The sequence below is a fragment of the Gastrolobium bilobum genome, unplaced genomic scaffold, assembly GCF_033153095.1.
Source record: "Gastrolobium bilobum isolate Gb01-03AN ecotype WA unplaced genomic scaffold, APGP_CSIRO_Gbil_v1 utg6496, whole genome shotgun sequence".
Lineage (NCBI taxonomy): Eukaryota > Viridiplantae > Streptophyta > Magnoliopsida > Fabales > Fabaceae > Gastrolobium > Gastrolobium bilobum.
The window spans coordinates 1-17439 of NW_026898615.1; the positions used below are offsets into that span (position 1 = coordinate 1).

Consider the following 17439-nt stretch of genomic DNA (forward strand, 5'->3'; position numbering starts at 1 on the left):
GTGAACTACAGGAAAATGCAACATCTAGCTAAAACTCTTGATACTCTTCTATTCGATTTGACAAATGTGAAGTATATGCACAAACTAAGATCACTAGAAAACCTTTTAAGTCGGTTTCTAAATGCACACAACTTTTTGATCTGATACATTCTGACCTTTGTGACTTTAGAAATTATATTACTAAAGGTGGTCAGAAGTACTTAATAACATTCATAGACAATTTTACTAGATATTGTCATGTCTATTTGTTGAAATCAAAAGATGAAGTTTTTGAAAGGTTCTAGATTTTTAAGTCAAGAGTAGAAAATCAACTCAACTTGAAAATTAAGAGGTTTAGGAGTCATAGAGGAAGAGAGTACACAATGACAGGGTTCAAGGAATTTTGCGCTTCGGAGAGCATAATACTTGAAACTACTGCTCCTTACTCACCCCAATCAAATGGTGTTGCTGAGCGCAAGAATAGGACATTAACTGAAATGTTTAACTCTATGTTACTTATAGCTGGCATGCCTTCTTCCTATTGGGGAGAAGCAGTTCTAACTGCCAATCACATCCTGAACAGGTTGCCGCACTCTAAGTTGTCTATGACTCCTTATGAGATATGGCATAAGCGCTCTTGTAGATATGATACTCTTAAGACTTGGGGATATATTGCTTATGTAAGAATACAAGATCTTAAGAGACATAAGGTGGGACCTAGAACCATTACTTGTGTATATCTAGGAAGTGCAGAAGACAGTGCTGCAAATAGATTTTTGGATCTATTTACAACTACGGTGATAGAATCCAGAGATACAGAATTCTTTGAGAATAAGTTTATCAAAGATCATGGCTTGAGTGTTTCTGGATCTACAGATATGATTTTAGAATCTCCTATAGAATCTGAAGCAAGCCCTTCTGACACTTACCCCATACAACTGGCTGTTGAATCAGTTCTAGTTGGAGTATCTACGAGAGAGAGTTCCTAAAGAATTTGGCGAGGACTTTGTCACTTACCATCTAGAGGATGATCCATTCTCCTATCAGGAAGCAATGAGATCTAGGGAATCTCTATTGTGGGCAGAAGCCATAGATGATGAAATGAGCTCTCTGCTGCATAATCATACTTGACAACTGGTCAATTTGCCGAAAGGGGCTAAGGCTATCGGTTGTAAGTTAGTAGTGAAGAAGAAACTGAATAGTGATGGATCGATAGCCAAATACAAAGCACATTTAGTAGCTAAAGGCTATAGACAACAAAGTGAAGTAGACTATTTTGGTGTCGACTCACCTGTGTGTTATCTATCAACTATAAGAATTCTTCTTGCTTTGACATCTATTGAACACTATGTAGTGCATGAAATGGATGTAAAGACAACTAGAGGATGACATGTTAATTCTTGGTTTTGATCATTCTGTAGTGAGTGACATGAAAGCTAATTTAGCTAAAGAATTTGACATAAAAGATCTTGGTATTGCTAATACCATTCTTGGTATGAAAGTAAGCTTTGATAGGCAAGTTATCTCCCTTAGCCAGACTCATTATATTAAGCAGCTACTTTCTACCTGGGGATACAGTGAGTGCAAACTGAGTGAGACACCATGTGATTATAATAAAAGACTAAGTTCTCATGAAGGGACCAGTGTGGATCAGTTGAAGTATTCAAGACTGATTGGTAGTCTCATATATGCTGCAAGTTGCACTAGACCTGACATAGCCTTTACAGTTGGCATGCTGAGTCATTTCACTAGTAATCCTAGTAAAGAGCATTGGGATGCCCTCGATAGGCTGGTGCAATATCTTAAAGTTACTAAAGATTATGCTCTACACTACTCTGGTTATCCTTCAATTATGGATAGATATTCTGATACGTCATGGTGTTCAGAAATCAGAAATAGTAAGTTCACCAGTGGATATGTATTCACTTTGGGTTGAGCTACTATTACTTGGAAATCCAAAAGATAGACTTGTATTGCATTGTCATCTATGGAATCAGAACTTTTTGCTTTAGCCTTAGCCGGCGAAGAGGCAAAGTGGATAAAGCATCGGATTACGGATATTCCTTTGACTCGGCTAAAGATTAATTCTTTAAGCCTATTATGTGATAATCAAGCAGTTGTCCAAGTTATTATAAAATGCTCTCTTTAATTCAAAGAGAAGACATATAAGATTGAGACATGCGTTGTTGAATTATCTGAGAAAACAAGGAGTTATCACCTTGATCGATGTGAGATCGAAGGATAACTTGGTTGATGCTCTCACAAAAGATATGCCTAAAGATCGATTATTCAAAGCAGTGGGGGAAATGGGGTTAAAGACTATATAGACAAGTCTTAATTACCATTTACTCACCTTTTAATTGTGTGTTTTGAATTATCGAATCTTTCTTTTGTTGGCCAAAAATAATAAGCATTGTTTATATGTTTCATCGATGTTCATAGTTGCTGATTAATTTGAAAAGGGTAAGTTGTCTTATTCCAAACTTGATGAAGATAACTTGAACCTGATTCAAAGGTTCTACCTGGGAAACTTGTGTCATTCCAAACTTGATGATTCAATCCAACCGGTTTGGACCATCCTTTTGGTTAAATGATCTCATTCCAAACTTGATGCTAGATTATTTGACTTTGAGGAATCAGTAATTGTGACATTCCAAATTGAAACATTGAAATAGTTGTTTGCATAAGAAGCCTATGGGTCATATTCTTAATTGAAACTTGACATCACATGATTAGGTTATTGTAAGTAACTTGACTATTGGTTCTGTTCATTGAAACTAGACAATAGTTATTCTCTTACAAATAAACTTAAGTTGATGGATCTTTGCAAAACAAACTGTTTAGGCCTTGTTCATAATTTATGAAACCGGCTCGATGATTATGAACATAATATTGCGATGCTTTATGACATTAATATATGTTCTTCTTTGCCTTATGATATGATGCTAAGTTCTTTTAGTAGAACTAGACATCTTTGGTAGATTATTCAACCAATTGAATTCATAATAATATGAAATTCATACTTGATATTCTACAGAGGATGGCAGAGATGGAGGAGAGCTTAGTGAGAGGGATCTTGACTAAGATCACCTCCTTGATGAATGAATATATCATTTAGAGTATGTTGGGACTTGACAGTTCACCCGCTGTTGCCCATTTTGATGGAGTCCATTTATTTGAGACTTACATTTTGCTATCTTTAATTTATGAACATTATTGATTGTGAACAGATTTTGAGACTTATTTTGGATGTTGGGATTTGGATGAGTTTAGATTGAATCTAAAACTCTAAATATTTACTTTGGTATGTTGGTCTCAGAACAGATTCATGATAATGATGATTTATTTATTTAGATTGAAAATGACTATTGAGTTTAATGTTTTACAGTTAAAACTCTTTGATTGATCCGAGTTAGTTATCTTGGACTGGATATGAATGATTCATATTTGTTTGAATATTACATTGATCACTCTATTGGATTGTGTTATACGGTGAACATAGGAGGAGATTGTTGGGTATATTAATAATATAATCCAATAGTATGTTCACATATAAGCCCAATAGGTGAAAGCATGGTTATTTGGGTCCATATGGGCTGGAGCCCAATAGCTTGCATTATATCTAGGGTTTCTTAAGCTGAAGGTAAGACTGTTGAGCATTCCAAACTTTGATGTCTCTTGGTGTAATACTTCAAGCACCTCTAAACCCTTCTCTCTCAAACTCATAACCTCCAACATTTTACATGAAGAGGATGACAATCACCTGATATGAGTGATTTTATATTGCATATATAAACAAGCAGCAAAGCAATGCACACAATGAAAATTGTATTATTGAATATTGAGTAAATACTCACTAGGTCCTCAAAGATATAAATGTCGTCAGTTTAATCCTCCAGTAATAAATACATGTCAAAATTTGACATTAACTTGGTTTCTCAATGTTATTTTTCACATCAAACTGGTCCTCAAACTAATGAAACTGGTGTAGGACTAAATTGAGGTTTTACATTATTTAAGGGATCCACTCACCTTAGAATGCAATTCAACAGCTACATCATCGTCTCTATCTACAGATATCAAATAACTGATGGCATCGAAAACTAGTTTCTCGTACAAGGTTGCATGTTCCTGCGACAACAGAATTCTAAATCAAGCATAAGAAGAATTTTTATTTAATTTTAATTTTAATTTTGGGGGTTGGGAGAAAGAAAGAGCATTAGTAGGAAGCAAATGAGAGATTACAAGGTGTGACTTAGCGGCATGAAGAAGAGGGAGAGCTTTAGAAGAAGCAGAGGAATAAAGGAAATGGGATGCTAAGATGTTGGCCAAGACACAGTCTTTGTCATGAGCCACCGCTTCCAGAATCACAGACCTCTCTCTACCATAGCTGAGCTCCTTTTCATTGAAAAAAGAGAGACCCCATTTGAGAATATTAAAGAGTTTTGAACAAAGAAAAGAAAAACATTGATATGAAATGTGACACACACACACACACACACAAAAACACAAACAAACCTGATAGTAGTAGGAGTTGATGGCTGAAATGCAGTGATGAGAGGATGTTCTAACCTCGTATCCCCATCTGTCCAATTTCACACTTTCTTCCATCGTTTCTTGGCTCTGTCAAAATTCTCAAGTCAAAACCATTAGCGTCGTGGTTTTCGAGTTTATACATGAAAGGGAAATAAGAGCAACCTGAGAAACCGACAAGAATTGTGAGGTCTTATCCGGTGGGGGCGAGGGATGATGTTTGTTTAATCAATGTTCACGTTGAAAAGAATAAAAAATTAGTGTACCAAAAAAAGAAATTAAGGCCCACTTCCCCCCATTAAGTTAGGATTCAGAACGTCTGGGTGCTTTTCACTTTAATTATTTCATTTTTTTTAATATTCAAATAAATTCATTATTTTTAAAGCTTTAAATTTCTCGTAAAAATAATACTAAAAATAATTGAACACGTATTTTCATCTAACCTATTCAATTTCTTAATACTAATTGAACTACTATTATTTATTAATATTTGTTTATGTGTTATCAAATTCGGACGCTTCGTTCACTCTGTTAAGATGTTGTTACTGTATCAAGGAAATAAAACTTTTCATGCATTATTTATGGGGGAAAAGAATTCTCATGTTACGTGAGAATTCTTTCACATAGTAAAGAGACATCGAAATACGTGCAATAATTTTTTTTATTTTTGTTTTTTAATGAAAAGTAGGATCCATCACTTATTGTGTTTATAGTAGGAGAATACTTTCTCTTACTATACCTAATAAGATTAAGTGAATACCCAAAATGGTAGTCATTTTATTTCTATCTTTCCATACATAACCGAAGAATGGAAAAGATTCTTCAAGAGTCTCGGGTCCCAGAAGTGCATGATAAATACCGCCAAAGCTCAATACTGCAGAAGAAATTAAGTGAGAAAAGAGAAATCCTTATTTATGACCATGTTGAGTAAGGGTTAGGGTTTAGGGTGTCTCAAGTGAACAAGAGATTAATTATCTCAAAAAATGACGTTGTTTTTGGTTTTAAAAAAAGAAATTTTTTAATTTTTTTTAAAAAATTTGTACTTTCAATTTATCTTAAAGTTATATTAGTTTTTATTATTTTAATTTTTCAATTTAAAATAATATTATTATGGACTCACTAAAAATAATTTTATTTTTAATCACTGGAGAAATATTTTTTTCTTTGAAATAATATAATTTTAATTATTTATGAATAAATTAATGATTTTTTGTCATTCTTTATATTAATATTTTTCATCATCATTAATTTGTTTATCAATAATTAAGATATTTTCATTTGACCTCAACATGTTAAATTACACTCATTCCCATGTGTCACCATGGATTAAAGTGAATTTATATAATTATATGCAATAAATAAATAACAGAAGCATTATGAAAAACGGATTACATTGGTTTAATAGTAAATGTTGCATGTAATACGATTGGGTTGTGATGAATGTGATAAGAAATATGGCTATTAATTTAAAATTATTTAATATTATAATAATTTTTCATGTAGGCATGAAAAAAAGAGAGTAGAATAACATATCTCATTTTTCATATAATTATCGAATGTGGTTAATTGTAAACCGAATTTTAGGGGTACGATATAAAATTAAAAATAATCTTATACTTTAAAATTTTTAATTAATATTCTCCTTAATGCATCAAACAAAAACAAACGTACCTCTTCATTTTATAAATAATTTTAGTAATAAAAAAAAACAAAACAAAAATGAGAATTTCAACAATTTAATCCCATTAAGATTACTTATTAAATGAAAGGTGTGTTGCTAAACTTGAAAGGTAGATAAATTCAGTCCGTCACAAAAATAGATATAAAACAAAATTAAGGGTGCTAAACGAATCAGGGGCCTTTGTCTCGACTCGTAAAGACCTGAGCTTATATGTCTAAAATTAGTTGTTAGCACCAGACTTGAACTTGTATAAAACATCGTTTAATAAAAAGGTCTCAGACTCCAATTCAAAAGCTCGGCCTTAGAGTCTCTCAGGCTAGTCTAGTATATTATTTTTTATTTATATTTTTTTATACTACTTATAATAGCTCTCTCTTTCTCCTCAATTTATTTTATCCTATTTTATTGGTTAAACAGGCTTTTTGAATGATATTATTCTATATTATGCTGTTTGGATATACATTGAATTTATAAATATTTATGGAATTACTAGTATTGTTAATTGTATATTCTGTTTGGATAAATTTTTGTTGTTTTATTTTAGAAGGCTCGACTCGGTAATCCTAACCAAAACCCATTAAGTTTGCTGTATTTCTTCAATTAACTATTATGGTCAACAACCTCTAACCTTCTTTGCCGATATATATCTTTCAACCTCATAACTTCTATCGTTCTCCAATAAAATTTGAATGAATTGAGATTTACAGTTTTAGATCTCAATTTTTTATTTTAAACATAAAAATAAATATTTTAATAAAAAATCTTAATTTTTTTAAAAATAATTCTCATTTATATTATAAATTCGAGCCTTCCATCTTTAGAATGAAATAATTTTTTAAATGTTTTCTCCTACGACAATATGTGTCTTTTCATTTTGTGTGAAATGTCCTTACATCTTTTTTTGTACTCTTAATTGATTTTCATATGCGAAGAAAATAATTTCTTCACTTTATTAATTTGATTAATAATAAATATTTACGTTAGTTTATTGTAAATAAAAAATAATACTTCCATCAAACTTCATTTCCTCGTTCAATCATAAAAATGTATTTAACAGACACAAAACTAAAGTATGAAAGTTTTATTGTATACTTAATAACGTCAATATTTTTTTATTCTATTTTAAAATGAATGTGTAAATCACACGTTACTATATGATCACATTTCTTTTCAATATAAATTCATGTTTCTAAAATGTCAATTTGGGCTACTCAAAAGTCTACACTCTACAGCAAAAGTCCACTAGCCTATTCAAAAGTAATATTTTTCTTTTCTTATTACCAAAAAAAAAGGTAATCTTTTTATCAAATAGCCCCTTCAAAAGTCACTGATCTAAGACAAAAAAAAATACTATATGTTGTGCGTTTCAACATTACGTATGAGTTATGATCAACGATTATAAAAAAGAAAAAGAAAAAAAAGCACGCCTAACTTGAGTGATTTTCATATTATTTTTTTGTTAACTGAACAGAAATGATTTTTCATTGCTCAACAGACATATTTCTTCACATCTAACTTAAGATTTGAATTCTATAAGAATTCCAACATTTTCTAGAGTGATTTACACTAGTTTAAGGAGGTGTTTGGTACAAGTATTTCAAAAAGATTACTGATAAATTTTCTTTGGTAAATTCAATTATCATGTTTGGTAGAAAGAACAAAGACCAGTTCCCAGATATCCAAGGATTACCGGTAATTTGATTTATAAAGAAAAATCACTATTCAGATTATCAAAAATAATATGGTAATTCAGAGTACCAAGGAAAGGAAAGCACAACAATAATTTTTGAGACAAAAATACTTCAACACACCTAAAAACTTAGACCCAATCTATCAATTACAAAAGTAAAAATAATTTGGGGTCATATTCCAAGTCATATTTTGATTTAAATCAAACATGGAATCAGTAATCTTTATTTAATATTTTCGATAAGATTTTAGCGAACCAAACACATTTTTCGTAAGATTCCAAGTAAATTCAATTTCTATTGTATTCCCATTAATCGTGATTCTCGAATACCAAAAAATTTCTCTCGTACCAAAGACTCTCTTAAATTACTGGGAAAAAATTGATAGATAGATATCTGTGCTCTTAAAAAATCTAACTCTACCACCTGAAAGCTTTCGAATGCAAGTGATGGGGGAATCAAGTAAGTATGCAAATTACATATTTTATAGCATTGAATTTGAAGAAAATTGAAAAATGGAAAAAGACTGGGCAAAAGAAAATGGAGTACTGGAATAAAATAGCAGAATATGGGTACCTGCTGAGAACTGAGATGTACATATAAAAAAAAAAAATAGATTATGCTATTTAAAGGAATACAGAATATGCTGCCGAAACCTTTCTTTATTTAGGTTGGGACATGGATTTTATCCAAATTTGGCATTGTAAATGGATTGATTCTCCATACATAATAAGCAAACCAGTTCAAATATGTCTAATTTGTTTTTTAACATTACAGTCCAAAAGCAGAAGAAAACACAGGGATAACCAAATTTAGATAACAAATTGAAAAGCAAGTCATCTCAACAATATTGTTTATTTGGCAGAAGCAGCAGCCCTCAATTTTTGCTGAAGAACCTTGGCAAACTCAATAAGCTTGTCAGTCTCTGGTAGAAGACCCTTCAAAGAAGGATCAGCAGCAAAGCTTGAAGCCCATTTGACCAAAGCAGGAGTCTTGGCTTCATCAAGCATCTTCTTTCCATTCATCTTCTCTGTGACATATAACCAACTCAAAAAGCTCCCAAAAGCAATATCAATGAATCCAATCTTATCTCCTCCAAAAAAGGCCTTTCCTTCGCTGCACTTGTTGAACTCATCTTCCATCCTCACAAGCACTTCTTCCATTTGCTCAAAGTATGGCTTCTTTGCTTCATCATCTTCAGCAGTTAGAATGTTTACCATGGACATAAACCACTACACTCCCAGTTGAAAAAAAAAAAAAATGCACCAAAATGATTAAGAAGCAACAAGAACTTAAGTAGGAATTAATAACCAAAAAAACTAAAAGGAGTAATAAAAGTACCTTGTCATCTATGTAGGCACCCCAGAATCGTGCATTAGCTCGGTCATAAGCATTTGCAGGAAGAATGGAGGGACCATTGGTCCAAACCTCATCAATATACTCAACTATGATTGCAGATTCACAAAGGGGTTTATCTCCATGGAAGAAAACTGGGATTTTCTTGTGCACAGGATTGGACTGAAGAAGCAGGTCGCTTTTGGGATTGAAGGTCTCTTGAACATTCTCATAGTCCAAACCTTTGATGTTAAGGGCAATTTGCACCCTCAGGGCAAAGGGACTGAACCATGCACCCAAAAGCTTCAAGTCATTTCTGGCCATCGCTATGAGTGCTTAAGTTTTCCAAGACAGGACAATGCTATAATAAGGTTCAAAGTACAGAGGAGCTTATCTATGTGAACAAAGAAAGTTGAGACAACATGTTTGTGGTCCGAAGCAGCTGCAATAAATTCAATAATTGAGTAGGGTTGCTGCACAACCACAACCACAACTTCCAGAAGTCCACAACTGCTATTTTTAATAGGGTAAAAATGAGATAATTTTTTTTTTCTACACTAATAACAAATGTGGAGTCCACAAATTAAAGAAAAAAAAAAAATTGCATGTTCTTCTTTTTATATTTATGTGACATGAGATAATTATCTATTATTATTATTATTTTATATCAATCTTAATTATTTGTTTGAGGTGAGTAGGCTCCTCAGATACATTAATTTTTTGAACCGAGACTAATTCGAATGCGAAATAGATTAATAATTTTTACGTTTCTCCTCAAGATAGGATTAATGAGAATCAAACCGAGAGTCCTAGGGCCTGTTTGATTGTGTTTTGGTTTTTTTGTTCTTAAAACTGTTTTGTAAAATAGTCATGAAAACAGTTGTTTTCTGTATTTTTTTCTTTTTGAAAGTTAAAAACCAAAACAGAAAACAAAAACAACTCAGACATGTTCTCTAAATTTGATTCTAAAAATAAAAAAACAGTTATATTTTTTAAAATATTTTTTACAAAACAGACCTTACTAAACGAGTTTTTTAATTTTTTTGATCTGAAAAATAAAAAACTGTTTCCAAGAACAACAATCAAACAGAGCCTTACTTATCTACTCTACTCCCTTGCACCAACTACCAACTACACTGTCAACATTGCGTAATGTGCCATTAATTAAATTAAATGTCCATCACCTATCAAACGATAAAATAAAAACTTATCATTTTTTAAATTAATATATATTTTAAACTAAATTATAATTTTAAAAGTACTAAATAATATTAAAAAGGAAAATATATTTTATTATCCAATTCAAGACAGGGAAAGCCAAGGAACACTCGGCCATTTGTCAGAGTACACAATTTTTTTTCTTTCTTTTAAGAAAGTAAACACCAACAAAATTAACATTTAAGCAATCAAACATTTGTATAAAATGCTAAATCTAGTAAGAATTAATAAAGTTATGGAGTAATTTAAAATTTAAAAACATAATTTACATTTAATTAAATTTTATGAAGCACATGCGCTGTTGAGAGTGTCGAATATGCTTCTAGCACCAACATTCCTTCTTCTTTTTTGTGTTTGTGGAAATTAACACTAGAACTGTAAATAGGTTAGGTTAGGTTGGATTTTAGTTTAAATAGCTTAAGTTTGTGTAAAATATTTTAGGTATAGCCTGACCTGTTAGTCTTATATAGGTCCAAATTATAAGTTTGGTCTGACATATATTTAAAAAATAAAAATCTTCGTCTAGACTTATTAGTCTGTTTAAACTAATCAAATATTCAATATTTAAAAAAATAATTAAAATAGTATTACTTTATTATTCAAAATCATTAAAAATAATAATTTTATTAATTTTTTAAAAAATAAACAATCTGAAATAGCCTGATCTGTAGGCTTATAGGCCCGACATATAAAAAAAAGTCTATGCTCTATTTTCTGAATAAGCTTTTTTAAAAGTCTAAACCTGCTCTATTTGACTATATTTAATAGGCTGAGTCTGATCTTATATAGGCTAGGCCATAGGTCCCTGTAGGCCGACGTAGCCTATTTACACCCCTAATTAACACAAACATTCCTTGAGCACGTGAATAACTTATTCAAATGCGAGAAAACCTTGGGTACATCATATGTAGGTAAGAGTGTTTGCGGTCTGGATTGGATCGGTTTTGGAAGCAAAACTCATCCGATCCAATCCCTTCGATTTGATCATGTAATCATCCATTCGATTTAGATTTTTTTTCAAATCCGATCCGATCCAATCCAATTTTTTTCGGTTTGGATTGGATCGGTTTTCGGTTTTTTGAATATCCTAAAATTAGTTTCATGATTATTGTGCAAATAACATCTTTTGTATATATTGGCTTTGTAATTTTTTTTGTTTGAAATACAAAAATACCAGTAAACAATACTATAGTTGATGAAATGTGACTAAAAATGTTATCAAAAAAAAAAAAAAAAATGTGACTAAATTTTTTTGACGAGTCAATGAGTCTTGAGTTTAGAAATTTTTAGGTTATGATTGGGGAATTGACAAGTAGGTAGAGGATAATTAATATATTGGATCGGTTTGGATTGGATCGGTTTTCATCAACCCATCCGAAAACCCATCCAATCCAATTAAAATTTACGGTTTTTGTTCGGTTTTTCGCGGTTTGAATCGGTTTGGATCGGTTGATGAACACCCCTATATGTAGGTACATCTTTACTTAATGGAAAAAGTTTTTGGAATTTAATGGGAATAATAAAGAAAAACAGGGATATAAAAGAAAAAGTAATTTCCCTATTTGAAAAAAAAAATGTACCGAAATAAGTACATCTATGTATTGAAAAAAAATTCTGTTGAACACTTTTCACCAGACCTAGAATTTTTTTTTTATGTCTGCACACTTAGGACGGGGGTTCGGGGGCAGCGCCCTTGAAGATTTTTTTTAAGAAAATTTTAAATACATTAAAAAAATATAAACAATAAAAGAAAACTTTAACTTAACATAAAAGTAATAATAATCAAGAGTCAACTAAGTTGTTACAATAGAACTATCACAAAAGTATTTTTCAATTCTTCGTTCCTTGAAAAGTAAAGCTTTGGAGAAATAATCGATAATGATAATTAAAAAATAAATAAACACTACAAAAAGACATTTATAAAATATAGTATAATTGTAGGGGTTAATTGATAAAAAATCCACCTCTGTCGATGTCTATTTGATCCAAAGTTGGCCACTTTTGTTTTACAAAAAAACGTGAAAAATCTCGTGCAATTCTCCTCCTCTTGATAAAGATTAAATTTCAGGAATCATTAATGTCTATTAAGATTTGGAGCTAATAAAATTTATGTTTCAAAAAAAGAAGAAGAGACAAAGCAATGGGGTATAGTTTAAGCTTTAAGCTTTTAATTATAGAAGTTGTTGGGTTGGGTCCATGTTAGTTAAAATCTCGATTTAAATCAGTGATTTTACGATTTTTTTTAATCAAAACGATTTCTTCAAAATTTCAAACAGTTTTACGATTTTATGATTTTTTATGATTTTTTTTATGTTAAGATTTTATGTTTTACGATTTTTTATCCTCTTTTCGATTTTAGGTAAGATCCCGATTTTAACTACCATGGTTAGGTCTATGTTTACTTTTTTCTTTTCAATCTTCCTAAATCTTTTTTTTTACTTGACCTAAATTACCCACCTCTTTGGAAAAAAAAAAATTTCTCAAATTTTTGTGACGTCCGCCACTGCTTTTCACTAGGTGTCCAATTAAAAATTTAATTTCAATTTTTTTGGCTCGCACAAATCACGGCTTGAAGACTTAGCCAACACTTAAGTATAGTTTGGCGAAAATCGATCCTCTCATGTTAAATAAAATATGATATAATCATGTGAAAAAATCACAATTATATAAAGGTAAATCAACGATGAAGACTTTGTAACTACCTATTTCAGTATTCTCTCTCTCTTCTTATTATAATTAATTCACTTTTGAATGGTTATGATTCCCCCACATGACCATATCAATATATCATGTTTTATTTAATAGGATCATTCCCATAGTTTGACACTTAGATTCCGTTTGTTTGGGCTTCTAGAAAAAATAGCTTTTATCTCTTCCTTATCTTAGAAGTATTTTTTACAAAAGTTAAAGCTATTTATATTTTTATAAAAATATTTAGTTTTTAAAAAATATATTTGGCTTTTGACTTCTGCTTTTTTAGAAGCTAAAATTTTTAGCTTCTAAAAAAAGTAAGTTTTTAGCTTTTTTTGTCAATTCTGTTTTTTTTTAAAGCAGATATCCAAACGAATTTAAAGTGAGAAGTATTTTTTTCCTGAGAAAAGCAGCTTTTGGAGAGAAAAAAAACCCATCTAAACGATTAGGATAGTGGACACCTCTTTCATAAAAAAAACTCAAAGATTTTTTTTTTTGTTGGTATATAACCTGGATCTTAACCTCTTTCTGCCACCTTATCCTCGGAGTACGGCTCTTAAGGCTAGCTCCTTATTGAAATATAGGGTGCATTGACCACTGTCACCGGATGAAGGGTAAAACTAATCCTTCTTCGAGGGGAATAAATCTTCCCTCTGACCCCCAAAGTATTTCGATCCACCTTTGAATGATTATGATTTACCCATATGACCATGTCAATATATCATGTTTTATTAAATATGAGAGGATCACTCCCATAGTTTGACACTTAATAGGACAGCGGGCACCTCCTTCATAAAAAAAAACTCAATTTTTTTTGGGTATATAACCTAGAGGTATCTCACACTAAACCTCCTCCAGTCACTTTATTTTTAGAGTACTGCTCTTAAAGCTAATTCCTTATTAGAACACATGGTAAATTATCTAAAACAAATTAAAATATAAAAAATAAATAATTTTTTTTTAAAAAAATTCTACATGTTATTTGTGCTCAGATTTAATTTCATTTGACTTGCATCCGTACATACTCGCACGTGTAATGCTGTGTTTCTGTATCTTAAATTTTGGATGTTCATATTTGGGATACATTCATATAAGGGAAAAATGTATAAAATTTTAAAGGTTATAAATTTATGTCCTTTTAAGAGAGAGATTGATATAAAGAGATACGCGTCTTATTGAAAAAATAAAAAATAAATAAAAATAAAGGTGTGAGTCATACCTTTTTATGTTTATCTCTCTCATAAAAAAATCTAAATTTGTGTCTTTTAAAAAGGAAGAAACTTTTCCGTTAGTATAAAATGTAAATCTCATACAAAATGTAAGGTTTTCATCTAAAATTTGGCTACATTCATATTTGGGCTGGGCACACAAAATGAGTCTCTGGAGACTAGTGTTATTAGTGTTTGACAATAATTTTAAAGAATGAACTATGCTGAATTTAGAGACTGAAAATTAATTACTTTGGCTGTCATACACACCCAGAGTTCCCCCAAACACTTCAGTAAGGTGATATGACACCACACCAAAAATCCCTTTCCTAGCAAGAACTAGAAGAGCCCTAGTGAAGTGTTCCGGGGAACTGTAGGAGACAACTGACCTAACTCTATATCTCTTGCATGTTTTGCTTCAATGGTGACAAAATGCACAGGAAAACACAATATTTATATGGAAATCTCCATGTTCTTGAAGAATGGAAAAGCTTTTTGAATTATTCAGGAAAGTCTATGCATGCACACCAGCTTTCCTAGTTGAATCTGGTGAGGATTGTGGTAAACATTATATGGCAAGAGAATAATATGACAAGTGCTTGGCCATGATCTTTGAGCTTTTGTGATAATTCTATTCTCCCATCCCCTTCAATCTTAATTTTTCACATAAACTAAGACACCAATTGTTTCATGATATAATCAAATCATCAAAAAGTCGAATTCATTAGCTTTAAGCTCATTTTTTAGTCAGAGTTAACTCTGGATAAATAACATCTTGAGCATTAACAGTTCAAATTTTATAAAGTGTTAATGAATAGTGTTGTTCGTAGAATCGTATATATATATTTGAATATTTGTATTCAACTTGGCTTAATACGAGAGTGACTCATTACGTACATACCATAAAATACTTTCATTTGGTGACCACAATATTTGCATTGCAGAGATTCTAGAAAAAGAAAATGATTCTCTGATTGTGATTATGTCAAAGAAGAGCTAAAAATGAAACATTGGAAAAAATAGACAGATTTTCTGATAAAAAAAGTTCTTTTATGGTCACCATATATTATGTGGACTATACTATAGTATACATCCGTTTAGGCATGAAACGGGTCAGAATATTGACCCTCATCCCATTGAAACTGAGACAAGGCACTGGGCTCGCTAGGAGAAGGCCAGTGCAGAGGTCCAAACGTGGAGAGCCCAACTAAAAACACATTTAGTTGCTAGTTTAATAGCCCATTAAAATTTTTGTATTTTCCTTGCAATTTTCAAATTTCCTCATGTATCAGAACTTGGTTATCTCTTTAGTAGCCCAGGGGCGCACAAAATACACACAAAAAAAAGTTTGCCAATTCTTCCCTCTCTTCCTCGATTATTATTTTTCTCTCCTTCCTCTTAGTTCTTGTTACAGTTCATCACCAGATTTTTCTGCTTTACGATGATGTCTCAATGTAGTTACACTTAATACATACACACACACATATATATATATATATATATATATATTAAAACAAAAAATGGATCTAAAATTTAAAAAAAAATTAATTTTATTTCTTCTATTGATTTGATTTTTTATTTATTTTTCTTCTATTTGCATTTGCAAGCTAGGAGCTATAGAGCCCTGAGCCCACAAAACTGAATGGGCCATGCCCGCAGGTTCACGTTCCTCTTTGATATTATGCAGACAAAGAATTGGAAGGACAGAAGACCAAAAATCTTTGCACCAGCCGGGAATCGAACCCGGGTCTGTACCGTGGCAGGGTACTATTCTACCACTAGACCACTGGTGCTTCTTGAATTGAAAATTCGTTACAATTTAATAATCAAAATAACTAGTTTTAATCAGACATAGCCATCAATTGCACCAGCTGCTAACTTTCTATATGTTACTTATCCAAAAAAAAAAAAAAAAAACTTTCTATATGTTATAAATAACAATAAATCATGTCTTAAAACCTGCTGCAATTTCTACATTAAATTAATGTATTAGCGGGTTCCTCTTCTAGGATTTGTTAATTTGACGTGAAGATGGATTACTCCTCCTCTACAATTTGTTAGATTTAAATATGCATCTTATGAGAATTCGGGAAGGCCAGGTGCTGCAGCCAATTTTAGGTATAGGATGGTAAATCTTTATCTGATTTCAAGAAGTATGTTGGAGAGCTTACGACCAATTGTGCCCAGTGTTCTAGGAAATAGGAAGGACGGGGGACTTCACTAGTCAATTGTATAGTATGCAGTACAAATCCCTTGGTTAATACCAACTGTTTTGGCAAAATTGACACTGTTATATCATTAATTTCACACAAGTAGTTTATTGTGTTATTTTTTTTTTTAATTTGAGAAATCTTATTATTTTGAAATTTTCAGGCTTTTTTTCAAAAAAAAATAAAAAAATCATGTACCCATTTATCCACTAATTCAATTGAGGCAGATATGATGATCATAGGACCACAAGAATGGTTTAGTTCTCTTTATTAAATTTTTAACACAATGGTATAAATTATATGTTTAGAAAAATATTATCATGTTAAGATTTTTTTATTTAATTTTCTTTGGTTAAAAAAAAGGTTCGTTTTTTCTACCGTCAATATAGATAACTTATCTATATTCAGCCCAAAACGACGTTGTTGGAGACGGAAATCAAGATATTTTTGTAATTATAATTTATTTCAGAGTTTTAATAGTCTTTTTCATTATAATTTTTTAATTTTTTCAATCTAAAACTATATCGTTTTAGGAGCAATACATTCACTTTAACCTTCAAATAATATATTTAATAACGATTTAAGCACTTTGTAAGAAGGGTCATGAAGTTATAGATGTAAGCACTCTCATCTCAGATCCCAAGTGGTTTTGACTTTTGACTGGTGCTAAGATCAAGCAAAGGAACCACCACATCATATTCCACTCTGCACTTTATCATTGTTCATTCAGTGTATGCTTTCTTTGACAACAGATTTATCACTCACAGAGAAGAAGTGCCCCCTTTCTTCTGCCACAGAATTGGATACATTTTCATTATTTTGTTACCCGACAAACCAGATTCCTCACTACAATGAAGCAAATGGGTTCAGCTCATTCACCCACTAATCCAAATTTA

General features: G+C 31.3%; 2 protein-coding genes and 1 non-coding gene across 3 annotated transcripts; all 3 read right to left on the reverse strand.

The window, feature by feature from the left end:
• Positions 1 to 2575: 2575 nt before the first annotated feature.
• On the reverse strand, positions 2576 to 4739 carry LOC133317677 (uncharacterized). The gene is made up of 5 exons (XM_061519543.1): positions 4678 to 4739; positions 4498 to 4602; positions 4225 to 4377; positions 4012 to 4110; positions 2576 to 2671 (listed from the first exon to the last, which is right to left on the reverse strand). The coding sequence occupies exons 2-5, from the start codon at positions 4588 to 4590 to the stop codon at positions 2576 to 2578; spliced, it is 441 nt and encodes a 146-aa protein (XP_061375527.1). The 5' UTR covers positions 4591 to 4602; positions 4678 to 4739.
• A 3786-nt stretch (positions 4740 to 8525) lies between these two features.
• On the reverse strand, positions 8526 to 9632 carry LOC133317676 (glutathione S-transferase U17-like). Its single transcript, XM_061519542.1, has 2 exons — positions 9223 to 9632; positions 8526 to 9113 (listed from the first exon to the last, which is right to left on the reverse strand). Exons 1-2 carry the CDS (start codon positions 9538 to 9540, stop codon positions 8736 to 8738), a joined length of 696 nt encoding a protein of 231 aa, XP_061375526.1. The 5' UTR covers positions 9541 to 9632; the 3' UTR covers positions 8526 to 8735.
• Positions 9633 to 16055: 6423 nt separating this feature from the next.
• TRNAG-GCC (transfer RNA glycine (anticodon GCC)) lies at positions 16056 to 16126 on the reverse strand. The gene has a single exon. It is a non-coding gene; the product is annotated as a tRNA-Gly (tRNA).
• Between the last annotated feature and the right edge of the window lie 1313 nt (positions 16127 to 17439).

Bases quoted from the DNA above. Each gene is read 5' to 3' on its own strand.
- LOC133317677 (XM_061519543.1), bottom strand. From the start codon at position 4,590: ATGGAAGAAAGTGTGAAATTGGACAGATGGGGATACGAGGTTAGAACA. The intron at 4,378-4,497 runs GTTTGTTTGTGT...TTCAATGAAAAG, and splicing joins TCAACTCCTACTACTATCAG to GAGCTCAGCTATGGTAGAGA. The intron at 4,111-4,224 runs GTAATCTCTCAT...CTGTTGTCGCAG, and splicing joins ATGCCGCTAAGTCACACCTT to GAACATGCAACCTTGTACGA.
- LOC133317676 (XM_061519542.1), bottom strand. From the start codon at position 9,540: ATGGCCAGAAATGACTTGAAGCTTTTGGGTGCATGGTTCAGTCCCTTT. The intron at 9,114-9,222 runs GTACTTTTATTA...CTGGGAGTGTAG, and splicing joins GTGCCTACATAGATGACAAG to TGGTTTATGTCCATGGTAAA.